This window comes from Onychomys torridus, chromosome 21, assembly GCF_903995425.1.
Source record: "Onychomys torridus chromosome 21, mOncTor1.1, whole genome shotgun sequence".
Lineage (NCBI taxonomy): Eukaryota > Metazoa > Chordata > Mammalia > Rodentia > Cricetidae > Onychomys > Onychomys torridus.
Window position 1 is genome coordinate 2,194,960 of NC_050463.1, and position 22,493 is coordinate 2,217,452.

The 22,493-nt window shown below is 60.1% G+C and overlaps 1 protein-coding gene across 1 annotated transcript; it reads left to right on the plus strand.

The window, feature by feature from the left end:
- Positions 1 to 4,496: 4,496 nt before the first annotated feature.
- On the plus strand, positions 4,497 to 22,177 carry Map2k2 (mitogen-activated protein kinase kinase 2). The gene is made up of 11 exons (XM_036171002.1): positions 4,497 to 4,808; positions 7,012 to 7,222; positions 12,883 to 13,029; positions 17,104 to 17,181; positions 17,619 to 17,670; positions 17,788 to 17,912; positions 18,020 to 18,233; positions 19,386 to 19,450; positions 20,328 to 20,389; positions 20,956 to 21,001; positions 21,920 to 22,177. Exons 1-11 carry the CDS (start codon positions 4,717 to 4,719, stop codon positions 22,028 to 22,030), a joined length of 1,203 nt encoding a protein of 400 aa, XP_036026895.1. The 5' UTR covers positions 4,497 to 4,716; the 3' UTR covers positions 22,031 to 22,177.
- The last annotated feature ends 316 nt before the right edge of the window (positions 22,178 to 22,493 follow it).

Below are 22,493 nucleotides of genomic sequence, written 5' to 3' on the forward strand. Positions count from 1 at the left end.
TTAATATGTATTTAGCATGTATGACTGCAGGCCAGAAGAGGGCACCAGATCTCATTACAGATGGTTGTGAGCCACCATGTGGTTGCTGGGAATTGAACTCAGGACCTCTGGAAGAGCAGCCAGTGCTCTTAACCTCTGAGCCATCTCTCCAGCCCTGTTATGTTTGTGTTTAATACCAGCACTCAGGAGGCAGAGGCAGGAGGATCGCTCTGAGTCTGAGGCCAGACTAAGTATCAGGAATTAAGCCAAGGCTTCCTAGAGCTCCACCCCTGACCACGCCCCCAGCCCTCACTGGGGATTCTAGGCGGGGCTCCACCTTGACCACGCCCCCAGCCCCTCACTGGAGATTCTAGGCGGGCCTCCACCCTGACCACGCCCCCAGCCCTCACTGGGGATTCTGGGCGGGGCTCCACCCTGACCACGCCCCCAGCCCTCACTGGGGATTCTAGGCGGGGCTCCACCCTGACCACGCCCCCAGCCTTCACTGGGGATTCTAGGCGGGGCTCCACCCTGACCACGCCCCCAGCCTTCACTGGGGATTCTAGGCGGGGCTCCACCCTGAGCCCATCCAGGTGGCCATGTATACTCTGTTGTTATTTTGTTACAGGGCACAAGTAGCCCCAAGCTGGTCTGCGACTGGCTATGAGGCTGGCCTCGAACTCCCAGAGACCTGTCAGCCCCTACCTGCTGAGTGCTGGGTCTTAAGGCCTGGGCCACCACAACTGACTGCCCTTTGCTGTGTGACACAGTCTTACTTGTCCAGTGCTGTCCTGCGCTCTCTGTAATCCAGAGGCCTTTGAACTTGGGAAGTTCTCGCTTCTGTCCTTCAAGGAACGTCCAGCTTGGAGGGGAATAGCTCCACCGCTGACCACGCTCCCAGCCCCCCTGTCGTAAAGGGAATTGCACCTTCCAGAGGCTGCGTTTATGATGGTCCATTACAGGTCCATAAAAAGATTACATGGAGCTGAGATAAACTGGAATGAAGGAGTGTTCCTGGAGCGTTGGAAAACAAGCCGTTCCCATCCCAGAGCTAGAGACTCCAGATGTGCCTGAAGTTAACTGGGGAGGGGCTGCTGAGGAATGAGCGGACAGCTGGGGATCAGCAAGAGGGCCAGCAGGTAGAGGAGCTTGCCCCCAAGGCCGAGGCCCTGAGTTTGATCCCCAGGACCCACACAGTAGAGAGCGAGAGGGAGAGCCCCAGATCTGCTCCATGTGGAGCTGGTGGAAGACTTTCCATCAGGGATACACTGTGGTGACATGATTTTTTGAGCATAGTACTTACATGTGCAGCGATGTATGATGCACATGTAAACAGGTCTCTCTTCGAAGCCTGCCCAGCACCTGGCCTGTGAACTTATAAAACAGTAAATGAATGTGGCTGGGGTGGGTGCCTCACTGGGCGGAACTCCGGCCTGGGCTCCACTGAGCACTTAGCAGAGAAAGTGGTCCGTTGCCGGGCTGTACCCCAACCCTTGACTGATTTCTGAGACAAAGTCTCACTCTGTATGGCAGGCTGGCCTGCCTCCTGGGGGCTGGGGTGACAGGTGCATATTCCTCCAGTCAGCTGGTGGTGTACATAACTTCTCTTTAGTCTGTGACGTGGCTCTTAGATCTCCTTCTTCACCTGTTCAGAGACAGAGCCTGACTGCACAGTGCTCTCCGTCCGGCATGGTGCTCTCCGTCATCCTCAGGGCCTGGGTGCTACCATGCCTGGTGCTTTTCTTTTCATTAAAAAAGGCATGGAGGTGCACTCCTTTAATCCCAGAGCTTGGGAGGCAGAGGGAGGTGGATCTGTGAATTGGAGGCCAGCCTGGTCCACAGAGCGAGTTCCAGGACAACCTGGGCTACACAGAGAAACCCTGTCTTGAAAAAAAAGAAAGAGAAAAAAAGGCTTGTTCTCACACAATTACAGCAAACAGAAAAAAACAAACAAAAAACAGATTCTCGAAGACCACGAAATGAATGGCGCTAGGGACGTGGCTTGGTGGTAGCATGCTTGCTCGGCATGTGGTGTTCCAGTTTTACCACCAGAGAGAAAAATGAGCAGAACGCCGTGGGAGCCAGGCCTGACAGCCCATGCCTTTGTTCTAAGCATTCAGGAAAGAGTTCAAGGCCACCCTGGGTTACACACCAAGACCGGAAGACAGTAACAAAAACACCAGTATGTAGCCTGCAACTCTGACTTCCGTGTGCCTGCTCAGAACAGCCAGGGCAGGGCCCAACGAGGCATTTGTACACTCCAAACCACAAGAGCGTGACCCGGGACAAATGCACAAACCCTGAGCGGTAGGCCCGTAATCGCGGTATAGTATTCAGTCAGGAAAAGGAGCACAGCGCTTCCATGCATCCTGTTTGGACCTTGAGGACCTAGGACTCTGAGAAAAGAGTCGGGACAGAAAGTGGCCCTAATCACAGAAGTCTTCGGATCCAGGAAAGGAGAGGGGAGCTTCTGTGTGGGGCAATGGGAGAGGTCCAGAGGGCTGTGGATGGTTGCACAACCGTGAAAACGTACTGGAGGCTGAGACCAGAGGATTGCTGGGAGTGGGAGCAAAGCCTGGACAACATAGCACCTCTCAGGACAGCGTGGGGTGCTGAGAGCCTATCTCAGGCCTGTAGCACGGCGCTGGGGGGTGGGGCCCTGGGGAGGGGGGCGCTGGGGAGGGGCGCTGGGGAGGGGGGTCTGCAAAGGAGGAGGGTCTGCGGAGGAGGGGTCTGCAGAGGAGGAGGGTCTGCGGAGGAGGGTCTGCAGAGGAGGGGTCTGCAGAGGAGGAGGGTCTGCGGAGGAGGGTCTGCAGAGGAGGAGGGTCTGCGGAGGAGGAGGGTCTGCAGAGGAGGAGGGTCTGCAGAGGAGGAGGGTCTGCAGAGGAGGGGTCTGCAGAGGAGGAGGGTCTGCAGAGGAGGAGGGTCTGCAGAGGAGGAGGGTCTGCAGAGGAGGAGGGTCTGCAGAGGAGGGGTCTGCAGAGGAGGAGGGTCTGCGGAGGAGGGGTCTGCAGAGGAGGAGGGTCTGCGGAGGAGGGGTCTGCAGAGGAGGGGTCTGCGGAGGAGGAGGGTCTGCGGAGGAGGAGGGTCTGCGGAGGAGGAGGAGGGTCTGCAGAGGAGGAGGGTCTGCGGAGGAGGGTCTGCAGAGGAGGGTCTGCGGAGGAGGGGTCTGCGGAGGAGGGTCTGCGGAGGAGGAGGAGGAGGGTCTGCGGAGGAGGGTCTGCGGAGGAGGAGGAGGAGGGTCTGCGGAGGAGGGTCTGCAGAGGCGGAGGAGGGTCTGCAGAGGAGGGGCTGCGGAGGAGGAGGGTCTGCGGAGGAGGAGGGTCTGCAGAGGAGGAGGGTCTGCGGAGGAGGAGGGTCTGCAGAGGAGGAGGAGGAGGGTCTGCGGAGGAGGGTCTGCGGAGGAGGGTCTGCAGAGGAGGGTCTGCGGAGGAGGAGGGTCTGCGGAGGAGGAGGGTCTGCAGAGGAGGAGGAGGGTCTGCAGAGGAGGAGGGTCTGCAGAGGAGGAGGAGGGTCTGCAGAGGAGGAGGAGGGTCTGCAGAGGAGGAGGGTCTGCAGAGGAGGAGGAGGGTCTGCAGAGGAGGGTCTGCGGAGGAGGAGGGTCTGCAGAGGAGGAGGAGGGTCTGCAGAGGAGGAGGGTCTGCAGAGGAGGAGGGTCTGCAGAGGAGGAAGAGGGTCTGCAGAGGAGGAGGGTCTGCGGAGGAGGAGGGTCTGCAGAGGAGGGTCTGCGGAGGAGGAGGGTCCGCGGAGGAGGAGGGTCTGCAGAGGAGGATCCGCGGAGGAGGAGGGTCTGCGGAGGAGGATCCGCGGAGGAGGAGGGTCTGCGGAGGAGGAGGGTCTGCGGAGGAGGAGGGTCTGCGGAGGAGGAGGGTCTGCAGAGGAGGAGGAGGGTCTGCGGAGGAGGAGGGTCCGCGGAGGAGGAGGGTCTGCAGAGGAGGATCCGCGGAGGAGGAGGATCCGCGGAGGAGGAGGGTCTGCAGAGGAGGGTCTGCGGAGGAGGGTCTGCAGAGGAGGGTCTGCGGAGGAGGAGGGTCTGCAGAGGAGGAGGAGGGTCTGCAGAGGAGGAGGAGGGTCTGCGGAGGAGGAGGGTCTGCAGAGGAGGAGGAGGGTCTGCGGAGGAGGAGGGTCTGCAGAGGAGGAGGAGGGTCCGCGGAGGAGGAGGAGGGTCTGCGGAGGAGCCCGGCCCATCCTCACGGCGGCTGGGAGGCAAGTCCTGGGAAAACCTGAAGCCCAACAAGCCGGCGGGCCGGACGGCGCCCGCGCCTGGTCTGGAGTGTTCCCGCCGGGCACACCCACACCCCGGAGCCGGGCCCGGTCCCCGCCGGGCACAGCCTGTCCGTCAGCACCCGTAAGCCCGCCCCGCACCCGCGACGCATGCGCGGTGGGGCGTGGGAGCCGGCGGGCCGCACGTGCGGCAGACGTAGCCCGGCGTCCGCCTGCGTCCTTTCCCTACAAGAGCGGGGACGCCACAGCACGCATGCACCTCGGGGGGGCGGGGCCTCGCGGGGCCGTTCTCGCGAGAACCCGGCCCGCGATCTCGTGGCCGCCCCCTGCTCCTCGGCCTCCCGGCTGCGCTGCGGCGTCGACTTCTCGGCTTCGGCGGCCGTCCGCTCACCCCGGTGCCCCGGGCTCGGCCGCCTTCCGCCGCCCGCCCGGCCTAGGCCGCAGCCCCGGGCCCGCGTCGCGCCGCCCCCTATGGGCCCCGGCTGAGGCGCCGCCGCCGGCCGCGGAGCCCCGATGCTGGCCCGGAGGAAGCCGGTGCTGCCGGCGCTCACCATCAACCCCGCCATCGCCGAGGGCCCGTCCCCCACCAGCGAGGGCGCCTCCGAGTGAGTGGGCGGGGCCTCCGGGAGGGGGCGTGGTCAGAGGCTGGGGCGGGGTCTGGCGGGAGGGGCGGGGTCTGGCGGGAGGGGCGGGGCCTTGGAGGACTAGGACAAAGCCTGGCGGGGGCGGGGCCGGAGAGGTGAGGCGTGTGGTCTGACAGCTGTTTAGCTTGAGGGGGAAGGGGCGTGGCCTAGGGCTAGCCCTGGGGCCGGTGAGCAGAGGGGCGGGGCCTGAGGCGGAGTGGGCGTGGCCGTGAGCATGCTGGCTTTGGAGGAGAGGGTCCTGGCAGAGACCGAGGGTGGAGAATGACGGAGCGGAGCCAGGGTGGGGGCGGTGACAAGGGCAGGGCCTGACAGGAGGGCTCTGCGGGCAACCCCTGGTGTCAGGGGGAAACTGAGGGAGCGGGTGAGCACGAGAGGGCGGGTCCTGCAGGGTTGGGGCAGAGATCGGGGAGATGGAGAGTGGCCTGCGCGGAAGCCGAAGGGTCCAGGAGGCCGGGGGACGGGGTGGGGGGCTGCAGGGACAGAGGACAAGGCTAGCTCAGTCACATGCGGTGAGCGCAGCCTGCAGTGTCTGCCTGGAGTCCAGGAGACAGGAGCAGGCCTTGCTGGGGAGGTGGGGGGCGCCAGTGTCCTGGGAGGTAGGCGTGGCTGGCAGGCTCGCTGTGGTGGGGTGGGTGCAAGACACTCCTGAGAGAGGGTCAGGTTGAGGGGGTTCCTCAGATAAGGCTGGGTATAAGGGTTTCCTGGGAGGAGAGGGAGGGGAGGGCTGGACTTCCAGAAGCGAGAGAGGTGTCTCAGGAGAGGACACCAGACCAGGGACTCCTCTGTAAGAAGAGCCTGGCTGGCCGGACAGCGGTGGCGCACGCCTTTCATCCCAGCACTCGGGAGGCAGAGGCAGGCGGATCTCTGTGAGTTCGAGGCCAGCCTGGGCTACAGAGTGAGATCCAGGACAGGCGCAAAGCTACACAGAGAAATCCTGTCTCGAGAAACAAAACAAACCAAACAAACAAACAAAAAGAGCCTGGGTGAGGCACCCCCTCTGGGAATATCAGCGTGATGGAAGGACCCCCACAGAATGGTAGAGTGAGGGCCAGTCAGGTTGGTGGGGTTACCTCAGAAATGGGGTAGATGTTGAGGGACCCCACAGGGTATAGAGATGGCCTGCGGTGCTGTTCTAGGAAAAGGTGTGGAAGGTTTCCAGTCTGGAAGTCTGGAATGACATGAGGGGTACCTGAGGTATGGGGAGAGTGCCTGGGAGACCCGACCCCACAGTGGCCGTGGCAGCCAGAGAGGTGGTGCAGTACCCTGGAGGTTGTATTGTGCTAGCCAAAGCTGATGGGGTAGAGCAGCCATTGGGAGTCATGGGAGGTCAAGGACAGAGGAGCAGCCTGAAGGTGCACTCCAAGGCCGCGGTGCAGCCTGGGGTTTTGTGAGGGTGACCTGTATATTCCCATCCTTGGGGGCTCGAAGTGTGTGAGAGAACAGGGTGGGATGGGGGGTGGCTTGTTTGGGGGTCTCACTTCCCCGTGGGTGAAGACGGAGGGGTAGGGACAGATCCTCCCCCCCCCCCCCCCACACACACACACACGGGGTTTCTCTGTGTAGCTCTGCACCTTTCCTGGATCTCACTCTGTAGACCAGGCTGGCCTCGAACTCACAGAGATCCACCTGGCTCTGCCTCCCGAGTGCTGGGGTTACAGGCGTGCGCCACTGCCGCTCGGCTGGCAACAGATTTCTTAATTGTAAAAGCCAAGCCCATGAGGCTGGGGCAGGAAGATCACCTAGCCAACCTAGGCTACAGAGTGAGTTGAGGGGCAGTCTGGGTAACGTTTAGACCCCATCCTAAAAGATAGAGCCCCTGCCTGGTGAGGGGGAGGCCCCAGGAGTGATGAGCATAATCACACAAAATTAGATCACAGGCGGCTGTGCCTCTGTAGGCTCCTGCCTCTCAGTCCTGGTTCTGGGCTGCACAGCTGCTTGAAATCCTCTCAGCAAAGACGAGGTCCTGGTCTAGGCCTCGGCACACCTGGCCTCTGGCTCCTGTGCCTCCTTGTGTGGTCTGGAGGTACCCTGAGTTCTCTGGAGCGGCTTGTCACGCTCCTCCACACCTGGGGATGCAGCCTCCGTCTCTGGTAACCTGTGTCCTCTCCTACATGATGGCGATCCTGGAGTCCTTGGCTCACCCTCTGCTCCTGGGGCTCTGCAGGGCGAACCTGGTGGACCTGCAGAAGAAGCTGGAGGAGCTGGACCTGGATGAGCAGCAGAGGAAGCGGCTGGAGGCCTTCCTTACTCAGAAGGCCAAGGTTGGCGAACTCAAGGACGATGACTTTGAGAGGATCTCAGAGCTGGGCGCTGGCAACGGCGGTGTGGTCACTAAGGCCCAGCACAGGCCGTCAGGCCTCATCATGGCCAGAAAGGTAAGGCGGTCAGGGTGGGCATCCGTGCCGTCCTCAGGTCTTGTCAGCCGTGTGCAGCCCTGGCTGACTTAGAACTGGCTTTGTAGCCTGGGCTGCAGCTCACAGAGGTCTCCTGCTCCTGCCAGACTCTAGGGGGTGCTGGGGAGAGCTGGCCTAGCATGTACCAGACCCCAGGTTTTTCCTCGTTCAAGACAAAACTACCACCAGCACTGGACCGTGAACTACTGAGCAATAGCTAGAACAAGGCCACACATGGCGTTTGCCTGTCTCTGGTGGTCGGGGGTAGCGCTGGCTGCGTGGGCAGAGGTAGGTTCCATCCCTAGCACCACATAAGCCAGGCTTGTGGTGCATGCCTGTGGTCCCAGGAGGGTCAAGAGTACAAAGCCATCTTCAGCCACATTCGGAGTTCCAGGCCAGCCTGGGCTACATAAGACCCTGCGTGGAAAACTAAACGAGTCTGTCCGTCTGGTCTCCAGAGAATCAGAACTGCCAGGCATGCACATGCACACAGCAGGGGGATTGGTTCCGTTTGGAGCAGTCCTGGGGATTAACCCAGGCCTCAGTACACCAGGCAAACGCTGACCGTATAGAAGGAGCAGCTGCGTGTGATGATGGGTGGTGTGCCTCCATGCTGGAGCCTCGGAAGAGCCCTGAAGGCCACTTTGGAGCAGCATCCTGCTTTCCACTTCCTGCTGGTTGGATGAGGCCCACTCTGCCACGGTTCTGTCACCTGCTTCTCTCTGATTTGGAAGCTCACTGCCTCGGCTCCGCAGAACGTCATTTGGCCACAAGGAGGCTGGGGCATGAGTGCACGCTGGGCCCCAGGCTTTGGCCAGTGAGATGCAAGAGGCCGAACTGTCCTCGCTGCACGATTGCGGCCAGCTGAGGACGGACCCCTGCCGAGAGTCCCCTTGAAGTGTGGAAAGGTGAGGATACAGCCAGTGGTGACACCCGCACCGTGATGCTGTGTTGGCATATTTGGTGGTTCTAGAAGGCTTGAGTGGCCTGTGGAGCAAAGGGCACCGCATCTTCCCTGCGGGGTCTCCTGTCCAGTGTGTCGCTGCACCCTGGGATCTCTACCTGCCTTGTGCAGAGAACTATGGCACTCGAGAAGGCAGCAGGGGCCTGAGGATGGGCCTGGGTCATTGTGGGAACCCAGGAGCTCCCTGACACACTGGCCGCATGAGGGGTGGAGAGCGTGTGGGAGCTGAGCCTCGGCAGATTCTGGATGCAGGTCACCCCTGTATGGCACTTCTTTGAGAGCTGTCCACACCGCCCCTTGGCCAGCTCTGCCACGTGTGGTCATCTGCTGTGATGGACTATGCAGAAGGCCCACACGTCTGCACACTCCAGTTTTGCTCTTGTGGCTGGTCCAGGGACATCCTTGACCTCCAGTCCCAGGCCCCTTGTGGCTTGAGCCAGGCAGGATCAGCAGGACTCAAGTGGGCTGTAACACACCTGAGCTGGGAGCTGCTTCTCCATGGCAAGTGGCTTTTCTACCTGAAGCTTATGTGACCCAGAGGCCCCATCTCTGTGCCAGCTGTTCCCTGGCAGGGGCAGCATGTGCAGAGGTGGTGTGTATGTGTGGTTGCTGGAAGTCGGTGACAGGCTGGTGGCACACTGAGAGCAAGGCTGCGTTAGGATTGCTGTATGCTCTTGGAAACGTCCCTGCTCCTTGGCCAGGCTCTGGACCGGCTGCTGTGACATTTGTCGACGGTAGAGCCTGGTGAATCTGTCGCACTGTAGACCCTGCCCATCTTGCCTACTCTCTGCTTCTGGTCACAGAGGAAGTGACGTCCATCCCATCTCTACATCTCCCTGATGGAGGAGGATGGCCCTGCTCAAGGGCTGTCCCTACTGTCAGCATAGACACCTACAGTGATGTCTGTACCGGGGCAGTTCGGGTGTTCACGCAGACTCAGGTTCTCTGCCATACTTCTGGGGCAGCAGAGATCCGAGTGCCCAGGGCAGTGTTCAGGCTGCACAAGATGGCTGCTATGAATTCAGACTGCCAGAGACACGTGGGCCCACAGGCCAGGACAACACATTGCCAAACGAACAGCCACTGGGCTGCTATTCCCCTGCAGGACTAAGGAGGTGGCAGAGAAGTTTCTGGATCAGGTGAATGGGTGTCTGGGTGTCGGCCGTGGGAGTCCCTCCTCCAGCTCAGCCTGGACCAGAGCTGTCCTTCCCAGCTGCCCCGGCTGGCTCCCAGGGTACTCCATGCTCCCATGGTTCCAGAGTACTGACTGCTGTGGGTGTGCAGGAGCTCAGCGTATCATCATCCTTACCTCCTAGTCATGGCTGGCGTCGCTGAGCAGCCACCGGGTGGGTGCTGGGAAGCAGCCCTAGTCCCGGTTTGCCCGCTCAGCAGTGGCAGTGGATGCCATTGGGAGCTGGACATGAGTGGGTGAGGTGGAGGTGATAACGTGCACTTGCTTCTCATCATGTGGTCGGCATGCTGTGGGGCTCCCCACACTCTCCTCCTGCCCGTCGGTGCGTCCTCCTCTGCCTCAGTACCGCTGGCGTCCCCCAGGCATCGGAGTAATCGTATCCAAGACACTGGCGATGGAGAGCCCCCTCTGCAGCCTTACCTGGCTCAGAAGGCCTGATGCACTCTGGGTCTTTGCTGCACTTCTAGTGTGCCCAAGGTTCTCCGAGTAGACCTGGACCCCCACAGGTCCGTGTCACATGAGCACCAAGAGAGGTCCATGTCCCAACACTTGCAGTTCCTGGGGCTGAGGCAGCAGGCATGGGCTTACCACAGTTGTTGGGTGGACCAAGTGGTTGTGGGGGGGCTGAGTCAGGGAAGCATGGGAGCAGGCCCTGAGGAGGCCTGGACTAGCCTGGGCTACTGTCCTAGGCCCGCTGAGCATTTGGGGTTTGGGAATGTTTGTGGCTCTCAGATGGGGGATGCTCATCCTTTGTGTGAAATACCATCAACTACCTGTTTTCTGTTGTGGTTTGCCTTAGTGTGCTTTTGAGGAAGATCTTTTTTTCTTTTGAGACAGGATCTCACTATGTAGCTGTGGTTATTTTTTTTGTCTTTTTTTTTTTTTTTTTCCGGAGCTGAGGACCGAACCCAGGGCCTTGCGCTTGCTAGGCAAGCACTCTACCCCTGAGCTAAATCCCCAACCCCCGCTGTGGTTATTTTAGAACTCACTTTGTAGATCAGGCTGGCCTCAAACTCATCGAAGATCCACCTGCCTCTGCTTCCTGAGTGCTGGCATTAAAGGTGTGCGCCATTGTTCTAGGCTGCAAAGATCTTGCTCTGTTGCTCAGGCTGGCCTGGACTTCACCCTCTCCTTCCCCCTGCCTCAGCCTCAGGTGTGTGACCCCACTCTGGACTTCTGCTTTGTGGTTTTATTTATTTTGGCTCCTTGAGACAGGATTTCTCTGTGTAGACTTGGCTGTCCTGGAACTCACTCTGTAGACCAGGCTGGCCTTGAACTCAGAGATCCCCCTGGCTCTGCCTCTCAAGAGCTGGGGTTGAAGGTGTGCACCACCAAGCCCAGCATGGTTTTAACTTTAACAAAAACCAAAAAGCATGTCTGGGTGCCCAGAGGCAAGAAGCGGGCATTGGCCTCTGTAGGTAGAGTTACATGTGGTTGTGAGCAGCTGCGTGGGGTGCCGGAAACACAGCTCAGGTCCCCTGCCGAGCTACACCACGGAGCCATCTCTGAGCCTTTTTGTGGTTTTGAACACAAGTGAGTAGACTTGGTTTCCAGTGAGACGGTGCTCATGAGCAGCAGGCTGCCCGAGTGGCCATTTGGAGCAAGTCCCCAGATGCAGGAGCCCCTAAATCAGACCCTTTTTGGTGTGTGAGCCTGTGCCGGGCTGCCCACACTGCATGTCCCTGGGGAGGAAGTAGCATCAGGATGCATTCCTTCGGCCTGCTGAGATAGACGGTGGGCGGTGCTGGGCACCCTCGTTCAGCACTAACAGTGAGGTCAGGCCTGGTATACGGGTCTTTGCAGGACCTACAGGGACCAGGAGGTCCCAGGGTCACTTCCTATGCTTCTCAGCTATGGCCATGGCCAGAATCACCCTCACCTGTCCTGAGCTCAGCTGGTGCTTCGTGCCCAGTACCCTTCCCTAGGTGGCTTTTTGTGGCCTTGTGAAAAGACCTCTCTAGCCTGCCCTGACCACTCTTCCTGTCCACTAGCCATACCAGTGACACCTGACTGCAGTTTGTTTTTTCTTTTCTTTTTTTTTCCTTCGAGACAGGGTTTCTCTGTGTAGCTTTGCACTTTTCCTGGATCTCACTCTGCCGCCCAGGCTGGCCTTGAACTCACAGAGATCCGCCTGCCTCTGCCTCCGGAGTGCTGGGATTAAAGGCGTGGCTTAGCTGCAGTTTCTTTGTGGGTCCCCAGCAGGCATTCCCACCTCAGCCCATCTCTCCCTAACCTCTGACCCCTGCCTTGTCCATGCAGAGACTTCCTCTATCTCCAGGCTGCTCATGTGCCCATGGCCAGCAGTGGAGCAGTGGTGGGCCTCTGGTTCTGGGTATGAGCCAGAGCCTGCCTGCCTCGTGGACAGTGGGATGTGCTGTGGACCTGGGGTGCCCCACGGACCCTGGGCCTGCCTTGCAGGCTCTACATGTGCTTCCTGCTTGGCCACACCAGCTTCTAGCGGCGACACCTGGCCTGTGTGGCTCCAATGGGTCTGGCCGTGGCTGCTCCCCACTGGGCACCAGGTTCCAGGCTTGTGGACTCTGGCTCCTTATAGCATCTCTTCTGTGTGGACCCCTCTCTGGGAGGATGGGGAGGGGTGAGTGCCACTAGCCTCTGGACAGAGCTTAGAGTACTGAGTGATCACTGAGGCCTTGCTCTGAGACTGGCGGGCCTGGAGGAAGATGGGGTGCTGCTGTTGCCTGGGTGCATGGGGTAGCTTGGTTAAACATCTTGGTTGACGTGTAATTCACATGAGCATGGTGTGTGTTTCTCCCCACAAGAATAGAATGGTGACTTTCCTCTTTTGTTTGTTTGTTTTTTTGGTTATACTGAGACAGGGTTTCTCTATGTAGCCCTGCCTGTCCTGGAAATCACTCTGTATCCCAGGCTGGCCTTGAACTTACAGAGACCCTCCTGTCTCTGCCTCCTGAGTGCTGGGATTAAAGGCGTGCGCCACCACCGCCCGGCTTTTTTTTTTTTTTTTTTGAGCTGAGGATAGAACCCAGGGCTTTGAGTTTGCTAGGCAAATGCTCTACCACTGAGCTAAATCCCCAACCCTCCTTTCCCTTTTTTAAATCTTCATTCTAGGCCAGTGTCACTGACAGACTAGAACACTGCATCCCTCGAGCTGTCTCCCTAACCCTCTCTGGCACCTACAGGCCCACTGCCCATTTGGGATTGGCCTGTTTAGGCATTTCCTGTGGAGTTTCACATGGTGTGTCCTCAAGGTCCCTCCACATTGTGGGTCTGCTGCCCCCTGCTCATGGTGACTGATATTCCAGCGTGGGCAAGCACGCTGTGTGCCTGCCATCCATCTGGGCACCCGAGTGCCCCACTCCGGGCATTGGAAACCAACGTCCGGTGGGCACTCGGAGAGGCCATGTGGGTGGTGTCTTCCCTCCTCACAGGCACAGGCCCGGCTTGGGTCTGTGGGAGCTTGGTGGCCAGGGCACCCCCCCTCTGAGCAGCTCCCCTTCTTCCCTGCAGCTGATCCACCTAGAGATCAAGCCAGCCGTGCGGAACCAGATCATCCGGGAGCTGCAGGTGCTGCATGAGTGTAACTCGCCCTACATCGTGGGCTTCTACGGGGCCTTCTACAGCGACGGCGAGATCAGCATCTGCATGGAGCACATGGTGAGGGCACCCTCCACCCTCCTCCTCACCACTGCGCAGCCGGGGGTGCTCCCACACTAGCATGTGCTCACGGTGGGAGGTGGGTTCCTGCTCCGGTAGCTGCTTGCCGTGCTCTGAGGTGGGCGCGTGGGCCCCCAGCTTCAGATAGGAGCCATGAACCTCACTCTCTAGATAATAGTCTGGGGCTCCAGACTTGGGCAGGGTGGAGGGTCAGGGCCAGCGAGAATGGCTGAGCAGGCACCAGACCCCTGAGACGCCCTGCAAGAGTTGGTGGCTGCTGTGGTCCTCAACTGTGCCTTGCCCCCCCCACAGACCTGGGGACAGTTTCATATGGGAAGCAGGAAGTGGAAGTGAGCAAGATGCACCCAGCGCTGGCGGCCTCCCTCACCTGGCCCCGGCTCTGTCCCTCTGGGAGCCTGCCCTGCTTGCCTCAGGGATGAGCACACTCTGGGTGTGTGGCCTTCTCCTGTCCCTTCATAGTGTGGCTGGGTCAAAGGCCTCCTGGGCCCCTGTAGGAAGGAGACGCTATCCTGTGTGACTCTCATTGCCACAGCCCAGCTAGGCTCTGCTCCGGGAGTGCTCCAAGCCTGCAGGTCCCTCCTCACTGGTACAGTGTTGGTACAGGAGGCTCTGCTCCAGGAGTGCTCTGAGCCTGCAGGTCCCTCCTCACTGGTACAGTGTTGGTACAGGAGCCTCTGCTCCGGGAGTGCTCCAAGCCTGCAGGTCCCTCCTCACTGGTACAGTGTTGGTACAGGAGGCTCTGCTCCAGGAGTGCTCTGAGCCTGCAGGTCCCTCCTCACTGGTACAGTGTTGGTACAGGAGCCTCTGCTCCCGGAGTGCTCCAAGCCTGCAGGTCCCTCCTCACTGGTACAGTGTTGGTACAGGAGGCTCCTAGAGGCAGGAGCCTTGAATTTAAGGCCAGCTTGAGCTACGTAGCAAGGCTCTATCTGAACAAAACAAAACCTAGCCAGGTTTTGTCCTGTTTGTACTGGCGGTGTTTGTCCACCATCCCAGTACCAGGGAGGCAGAGCCAGCATTACACAGGAGTGCAGGCCCACATAGGCCCCATCTCAAAGCAAAGGGCCCGCTCTGCCCCTCCTGCAGATGGAATTTGGTTTTAAATTGCAGATCACCTGCTATGGGTGTGTCCTCGGAGAAACACTCCCCAGGGTGGTGTTGGGCAGCCATTTGGCTGGTCCTGGGCCTAGGCCACCCGCAGTTGTCTGTAGGGGTGCCACAGAAACTGCATTTGGCTCCAGAGGGGATCATCAGAGTGACTGCCACGTGCTCAGCTCCTGGAGAGTAGGCAGTGGGCTGTCCTCAGTTGGTATTAGTGGCTACTCCCCCTCCTCAGAACCTGTCACTCAGGGGGAGGGTGCGGCTGTCGCCTCTGGTGTAGCTATGGTGGCCCACTTTAGCAAGACCTTGGGGAGGGCAAGATGACACCCAGGCCTAGCTGTGTCCATGTGCCGTGGCCTGGCCTTGGGCTAACAGGACCTCTGGTCTCCACCCACAAGCTTGTGTGCATAGAGCTCTTGTCTCTGATCCGGAATGTTCCAGCCCCAGCTGGAATGTTGTCTGCCCAGTGGGGCAGAGCTGCTCACCCCATACCTGGCAACCAAGGAAAGGTGCGGAAGAAGCTGGGGTCCTGCCATCCCATCCAAGGCCACACTTCCCACAGGATCACCTCAGGGCCTGCCACCTTCCTAGCACCACACCGAAGACTCACTTGTCACGTAGAGGAGAAGCCACTGTTGTGTGTCTTCAGTGTGACACCTGCTAGGAACCTGCTGGAGTCCTAAACTGCACGGGGAGGGGCCGGGAGAACACCGTGTCAAGGAAGGCAGGAGGCTCAGAGGCTCAGCCTTTCACGAGAAGTAGGTGATGCTCTCGGTGATGTAGTTGGGATTTTCTTTGTGCTGCCAACAGCTCAGACAGACACGGAGACTCAGTATGAACTAGGAAAGCTCGGCTGTAGCTTAGGCTTGTCCCACCAGCTCTTTGAACCTAGTAGAACCTGTTTCTCCTTTTCTACTTTTGCAGCGAGGCTTTTTACCTTTGGTTCTCTATGTCCTCCTCTGTGGCCGGCCCGGGTCTCCAATCCCCACCCCCAGCCTAAATTCCCCCTCCTCCTCCTCCCCCTCCTGCTCCTCCTCCTCCTGCTCCTCCTCCTCCTGCTCCTGCTACTCCTGCTCCTCCTCCCCCTCTTGCTCCTCCTCCCGCTCCTGCTCCTCCTCCTCCCCCTCCTGCTCCCTCCCTCCTGCTCCTCCTCCTCCCCCTCCTTGTCCTCTTCCTCCTGCTCCCTCTCTCCTGCTCCTCCTCCTGCCTCCTGCTGCCTCCTCTCCCTCTCACTGCTCCTCCTCCTCCTTCCTGCTCCTCCTCCCCCTCCCTGCTCCTCCTCCTCCTGCTCCTCCTCCTCCTGCTCCTCCTCCTCCCCCTCCTGCTCCTCCTCCTCCTCCTGCTCCTCCTGCTCCTCCTCCTCCTCCTCCCCCTGCTCCTCCTCCTCCTCCTGCTCCTCCTCCTGCTCCTCCTCCTCCTCCCCCTGCTCCTCCTCCTGCTCCTCCTCCTCCTCCCCCTGCTCCTGCTCCTCCTCCTCCTGCTCCTCCTGCTCCTCCTCCTCCTCCTCCTGCTCCTCCCCCTCCTCCTCCTCCTCCTGCTCCTGCTCCTCCTGCTCCTCCTCCTCCTGCTCCTGCTCCTCCTGCTCCTCCTCCTCCTCCCCCTGCTCCTCCCCCTCCTCCTCCTGCTCCTCCTCCCCCTGCTCCTCCCCCTCCTCCCCCTCCTCCTCCTCCTCCTCCCCCTGCTCCTGTTCCTCCTCCCCCTGCTCCTCCCCCTCCTCCTCCTGCTCCTCCTCCTCCTGCTCCTCCTCCTCCTGCTGCTCCCCCTCCTGCTCCTCCTCCCCCTCCTCCTCCCCCTCCTCCTCCCCCGCTCCCCCTTCCTGGAAGTCCTGCCCTCCCCTCCTATTGCCATTCAGCTCTTAGACCAGTCGGGCGACGTGAAACAGCAGCGCATCTTCACACAGTTCAACTAAGTGTTCGCAACACACACCAGCGCAGCAGGGCCCTCCCCAGTGAACCATGCAGCAGGGCCCTCCCTAGTGAACCAGCATAGCACATCCCTCCCTAGTGAACCAGCACAGCACATCCCTCCCTAGTCAACCAGCGCAGCACATCCCTCCCCAGTGAACCAGCGCAGCAGGGCCCTCCCTAGTGAACCAGCACAGCACATCCCTCCCTAGTGAACCAGCGCAGCACGGCCCTCCCTAGTGAACCAGCGCAGCACATCCCTCCCTAGTGAACCAGCGCAGCACGGCCCTCCCTAGTGAACCAGCGCAGCACATCCCTCCCTAGTGAACCAGCGCAGCAGGGCCCTCCCTAGTGAACCAGCACAGCACATCCCTCCCTAGTGAACCAGTGTCCCACAGCACTGTGATGGTGGCAGTCTCGAAGCACTGGAGCCACATGCAGGGACGGGCAGGCAGCATCTGCAGCCTCCATCTCGCCCTGGTGACGCCCTGGTGACTGACCAGGCTGTGGTCATCTGAGCTCACCCCCAGGGACTCTCAGCCATGCCTGGGGATGTGTGCAGCTGTCACACTCGGGGAGATCCTGGTGTACAGTGGGGGAGAGGCCAGTGAGGCCTCAACAGCCAGGCCAGGCCCTCCTCCGCCCTGCAGGGCCCAGTGCGGCCCTCAGCAGACAGCAGCCTGCCTCTCCCTAGCGCCCACCACCCGGCTGGACAGCTCCACTTCAAGGTCCAGCCCACCTGGGTTAGTGCACTTGTGCCATCCAGCGGCTTCAGGGACGGCCAGGTCTCCTGGACCTGCCCTGGGTGTGGGCAGACGGCTGTGAACCAGGCCTGTCCCTTCCTGCCCACGGGCTTGAGTGTCACCACCTTTCCCCAGTCCCTGGTGCAAGGAGCAGGTGCAGTCTGTCACCCTCATGCAAGGTCAGGGCCCCGCAGCCTCCCACTCCACACACTGCCTGGGGCCAAACCCAAGGCATTGAACCTGCTGGGCAAGCGCTCTGCCCCTGAGCCCAACCCCCAGCCTGCCCAGCTGTTGTCTTCTGCATGCAGGATGGCGGCTCACTGGACCAGGTACTGAAGGAGGCCAAGCGGATCCCTGAGGACATCCTGGGGAAGGTCAGCATTGCGGTGAGTTCGCCAGCTGCTATTGTCACTGGCAGCCCTCCCTGACGACATCGAGCTGGCTATGGAGGTGTGCACCTACCCAGCCTTCAGGAGACAGGGATAGCTTAATCTTCATAGAGTTCCAGGTCAGCTAGGACTACAGAGAAAATTACGGACCTGCTGCCACACACCTGTCATCTCAACAGTTGAGGGGCCGAGGCAGGAGGATTGTAGTAAGTTTGAGGCTGCCCTCGGCCCTGCACTTGGAATACAGACAGTGACCATGTGCTTGCTTCCATTTGCCTATGTGGGGCTTGGGGACTTAATGTATCACCCAGCTGCCATGGCACTATCCTCCTGTGGCTGGGGAGGTTCATTGCAGCCTAGAGGTGGTGCCGTCGCCACAGAGGCTACCCAGCTCTGAACAGGCCGGCGGGGCCACCGTGCTGCCTTCCCTGCAGGTGCTCCGGGGCCTGGCATACCTCCGAGAGAAGCACCAGATCATGCACAGAGGTGAGCGTGCTTGGGCTTCGTGGGCGGGCCGCAGCAGGTCATGCACAGAGGTGAGCGTGCTCAGGCTTGCGTGGATGGGCCGTAGCAGGCGCAGCCTTACCCTGGCCGTGTCTCCAGATGTGAAGCCCTCCAACATCCTGGTGAACTCTCGTGGTGAGATCAAGCTGTGTGACTTCGGGGTGAGCGGCCAGCTGATTGACTCCATGGCCAACTCGTTTGTGGGGACACGCTCCTACATGTCTGTGAGTGTCCTGGCCCTCTGCACGCGTCCCCAGTGTGGTCTGTGGTTGTGTGTGGCCCTGGCCTGTGGCTGCCATCCCCAGCTCTGTTCTTGTCTCCTCTCTGACAGCCAGAGCGGCTGCAGGGCACGCATTACTCCGTGCAGTCAGACATCTGGAGCATGGGACTGTCGCTGGTGGAGCTGGCCATCGGGAGGTACCCCATTCCCCCACCTGATGCCAAGGAACTGGAGGCCAGCTTTGGCCGGCCTGTGGTCGATGGTGCAGATGGGGAGCCCTATAGTGTCTCGCCACGGCCCAGGCCGCCTGGACGCCCCATTAGCGGTACGGGACAGGGATCTAGCTGGGGGTGGGGTGGGGAGGGGACCAGCTGCCACCCTGCTGGCCCTTTCTCTGTCCCAGCTGTCCCCTGAACAGGGCATGCTGTGGTCAGCAGTCCTCAGATGGTCCTGGGCTTCCTGGGCACAGAGCTGCAGGCGGTGAGCGTCTCGCCCTTTGGTCTGGGCAGCAGCACCTGTCGCTGCCGACTGGAAGACCCGGAAGCTCCACTCTGGGTCAGGCATGGGCCAGCTGCTGGGTTTCCCAGCATTTCCTCAGGAAAATGCGTAAATGGGGGCTGGGGAGCCAAGGGAGCCAGACACTGCCTGCAGCCTGCCCTCAACCCAGTGACATCCCCGGGGCTGGGGCCTCAGCCGGCACAGGAAGTGCAGACCAGTTGCCAGGGCTCCTGGGTAGACTGTCCAGCCCTTCTAGTGGCCACCTTGGCCACTGAGGGTCAGGGACAGAGTCATGATGTGGGGACAGAGTGCCGGGTGCTGGAATTTAAGTTTGGGTGTGGGTGTCTTTGTAACTGCTGAAACAGGACATAAACACTGAGGCTTGTTTCCTGGAGACCCTGCTGCCCAGTGGTTAGCACATTCAGGGATGAGAACGGCCAGACGTTCTAGCTGGTTCTAAAACATTTGACCACCCCTAAAGGAAGTCACATTCACATACGCTATATCACCTGGCCTCCAGCCCCCTCTGGTGGCCAGTGCGTGACTCTCGCGTCTTTAATGGGCAAAGCCCCTCTGCCCTGCACCCCACGCTGGCTGCTCACCCCATGCTGGATTGCAGGGCATGCTCCCAGCTGAGCCCTTCTTGGTGATACCAGACTAGCTCACTAGCCAGCACCGTCCCTGCCTCATTCCCAAAGCAGCACCCCGAGGCAGGACAGCAAACAGCACACGGTTCAGCTGCTGGCCACCAGGGCCTCCTGCTCTGCAAGGTCTCTTCCCTGTCCTTGCTTAGTCTCCAGACACCCCCTCCCCCACCAGGCCCACAGATGCCAGGGGCTGTGGCTGACTGGGCTGGAAGCATCCCCAGCCAGATCAGTAATCCTTGGGACAGATCTACACGAGTGCAGGAGTGAGGTCAGGCAGGGCACCCTCTTAGGTTATCGCCCCCCAGTTACCTGCCCTTTGTCCTGCCGAGTAGGTCATGGGATGGACAGCCGACCTGCCATGGCCATCTTTGAACTGCTGGACTACATCGTAAACGAGGTGTGTGCCCTTGGCCTTCGGGCACTTTGGTAGGGAATGAGCTGGCCCACTGTGGATGTTACCTGGGAAAGGGAACTGTAGCCCTGTCGCAGATGCTGTGGGCTGGGGCACCTGGAGGCCCCGCTCAGTGAAAACCAGTCAGGTGTGGCCAGTGGGCCTGTTACCTCGGCTTCTGAGTGGAGGCCAGTGTGGGCCAGCTTGGGCTAGTATTGTGGCCATCTCCATAGGAAGAGGGTTGAGGGCATGGAAGAGCTGCCTAGAATCCCCCAGTGAGGGGCTGGTTTATAAACCTCCTCAGGCCCACACACGGAAGGTGAAATTTTTCCACAGCTCCTCCATTGTCCCTGCCTCCCCCAGTGGGAAGTTAAGATGCTGCCCTCATGTCTGCCCTCAGAGAACTCCTAGGGCAGACTTGCTTCTAACCTAGTACCCTTGTGCCAGAGGCTGAGGCAGGAGGATGGCCTTGAGTTCAGTCACATAGTGATTTTCATATCAATCTTAGCTACTGTGGGAGACCCTTACTCAAAAGGAGGAACAGCTGATAATGGAACACTCCAGAAGGGGCCAAGGTCATGTGTGGGTGCATATCTCCAGGGGCAAGGACCTTCCCGGCCTTCTGTGACTGAGCCTGGGTGGGGTTGTAGCCTGTGACAGGGCTGCCACTGTTCCTCAGTGACTCCAGCTCAGCCAGCGCGTCTCCCAGGAGGTCCTGAGCCACCCTTCACAGGAAGGGCTCGGCCTGTACCACAGGGCGTCCCCGCCCGCCTGCCCGCCTACTTGATAGTGTTGAGAAGCTGAACTGGAGGAGCCCAGCACAGTGAGGGGAGTGGCCAGCGTTGCTGGGGCCACCCAAGTGACCCTTCCCTGTCCTTCCCAGCCGCCTCCCAAGCTGCCCAGTGGGGTGTTCAGCTCGGACTTCCAGGAGTTTGTGAATAAATGGTGAGGTGGGGCCCTGGGATGGGTGAGACAGCTCCACACTCCAGCCATGGGTTCCTGCACACAGTGTGCAAGCAGGGGTCGTACGGTGTCCCCCATACCTTGGTGCCAGGATTGAATATCTGGGAGCCGCCGCCTGTGGGCTGGGGGCCTATGCATGTCCCGGGGCTGTCCCAGAGTTCCCACCCAGTGGACATCTGAGGGGTTAGCTGAGCTGCTGGAGGCCCAGCCCTCAAGTCTGGTCAGTTGCAGTGAGGTGTTTGTTGAGCACAGTGGGGCTAGGGGCAGGCCACTTGTCTGCCAGGGAGTGAGCCACTGAGCTCTCTGCATTTCCTAGATCATTAGACATTTAGCTGTGGGGGAGGGGGCTGGGGTGCACTCCTGATATCCCAGCACTCTGGGGGACAAGGTCACCTCTACTAGTGATTTCAAAGCCAGCCTGGTGTACATAAGACCCAAAAATAATAAAATCAAGGGCTACTGATGGGCAGCTCCCCCACCTTTGAATGCCTGAGCTGTACTACTGAGTGACATTCACATCTTGTCCCCCTCCATCTCCCCCACCCCAGCCTCATTAAGAACCCAGCGGAGCGGGCGGATCTGAAGATGCTGATGGTGAGTGGAGATGTGACCTAAGCCCGGGGCCCTGTGGGGCTGTCTACATGGCCACATCGTGCCGCCCAGAGGCCACCTCCACCCCAGCCACCAAGGCCTGGGCCACCTGTGAGGCTGGGATAGTCTGTGACATGAAAATGCTCTTGTATGCCTGCACCCTGGAAACCCTCCTCCTCTCACAGGGTGGGACTTAGGGCGGATCTCCTGCTAGACAGGCCTAATCTGGGTTAAGAGCCATCTGTCTAGTTCTTAGGCCCCTGAGAAGGAAAGCCATGCTTGTCATGGCTTGTGCATCCCTGCTCCACTCCAGAGATGGACACAGGTGCCTCAGCTGGGTATGGTCATGCCAACATAGCGGGAGGCCAGCCTAGGCACACACGCATCTTCCTGGCATGCAGGAAGTTGAGGCACAAGGATCAAAATTTCAAGGTCCTCTTTGTGTAGAAGTTTAAAACTAGCCTAGACTTACGTGAGACGGTCTCAAAAAGAAAAAGTGACTAGGTGGCGGTGGCGCAAGCCTTTAGTCCCAGCACTCGGGAGGCAGAGGCAGGCGGATCTCTGTGAGTTCGAGCTAGTCCAGGGCAGGCTCCAAAGCTACAAAGAAACCCTGTCTTGAAAAACAACAATGACAAAAGATATTCGAGATAGAAGAGTGGGGTGTCCTTGCTCCCCTGTGACCAGGCCATGGGCCCCTGTGTCCTTCCGTTTCCCCCCCAAACCTACCCTATGAAGGAGGTGGCAGGCAGGGCCAGCCCACCCAAGCACACCCTCAGCTAGGCTTGGGGATGTGCTGCTGTTCTGAATGTGTTTGTGGCTCGGAGCAGGTAGAGGCCAGGGATACCCCACAGAAGACATCCCGGGTCACTGAGCAGGGCTGGGGTCCCAGGCTGTGACTGACAGACACCCTGCCTCTTTCAGAACCATGCCTTCATCAAGCGCTCCGAGGGGGAGGAGGTGGACTTCGCAGGCTGGCTCTGCCGAACCCTGCGGCTGAAGCAGCCCAGCACACCCACGCGTACTGCAGTGTGACGGCCATCGTCCAGCAGCCTCGGTGTCCTTGTCCCTGTTGGCACGGTGGCCACCTCTGGGGACGGTGAAGCTGTGTGTTGTGGCAGGGGACCTGCTTCCATGCGTTTGAAAAACCAAACAAAATGGAGAAAGAAAGCTGCCACTGTGCTCCTGGCCCATTGCTCGCGCGGCCGAGGGGAGGGAGGAAGCAGGGTCCGCCTCACCTCCCTCCGCAGACCTCTCCCAGCAGAGGGTGTGGGAGCAGGGGTCCCGTCCTCGTCTGGGCCCCAGTGGGCTCCAGGGAGCACAGCTGCTGGTCGGGCCTGGGCTGAGCTGAGCTGACTGAGCGTCATGCACAGGGTGCCTGCTGCTCTCTGGGGTGGAGCCCCGGCTGATCTGGGTGACGAGTCTGGATGAGAGCCTCCCCACAAGGGTGGGTGGCCTTGTCACCTGCATCACCCACCAAGCAGAGTCAAGCTCGGCC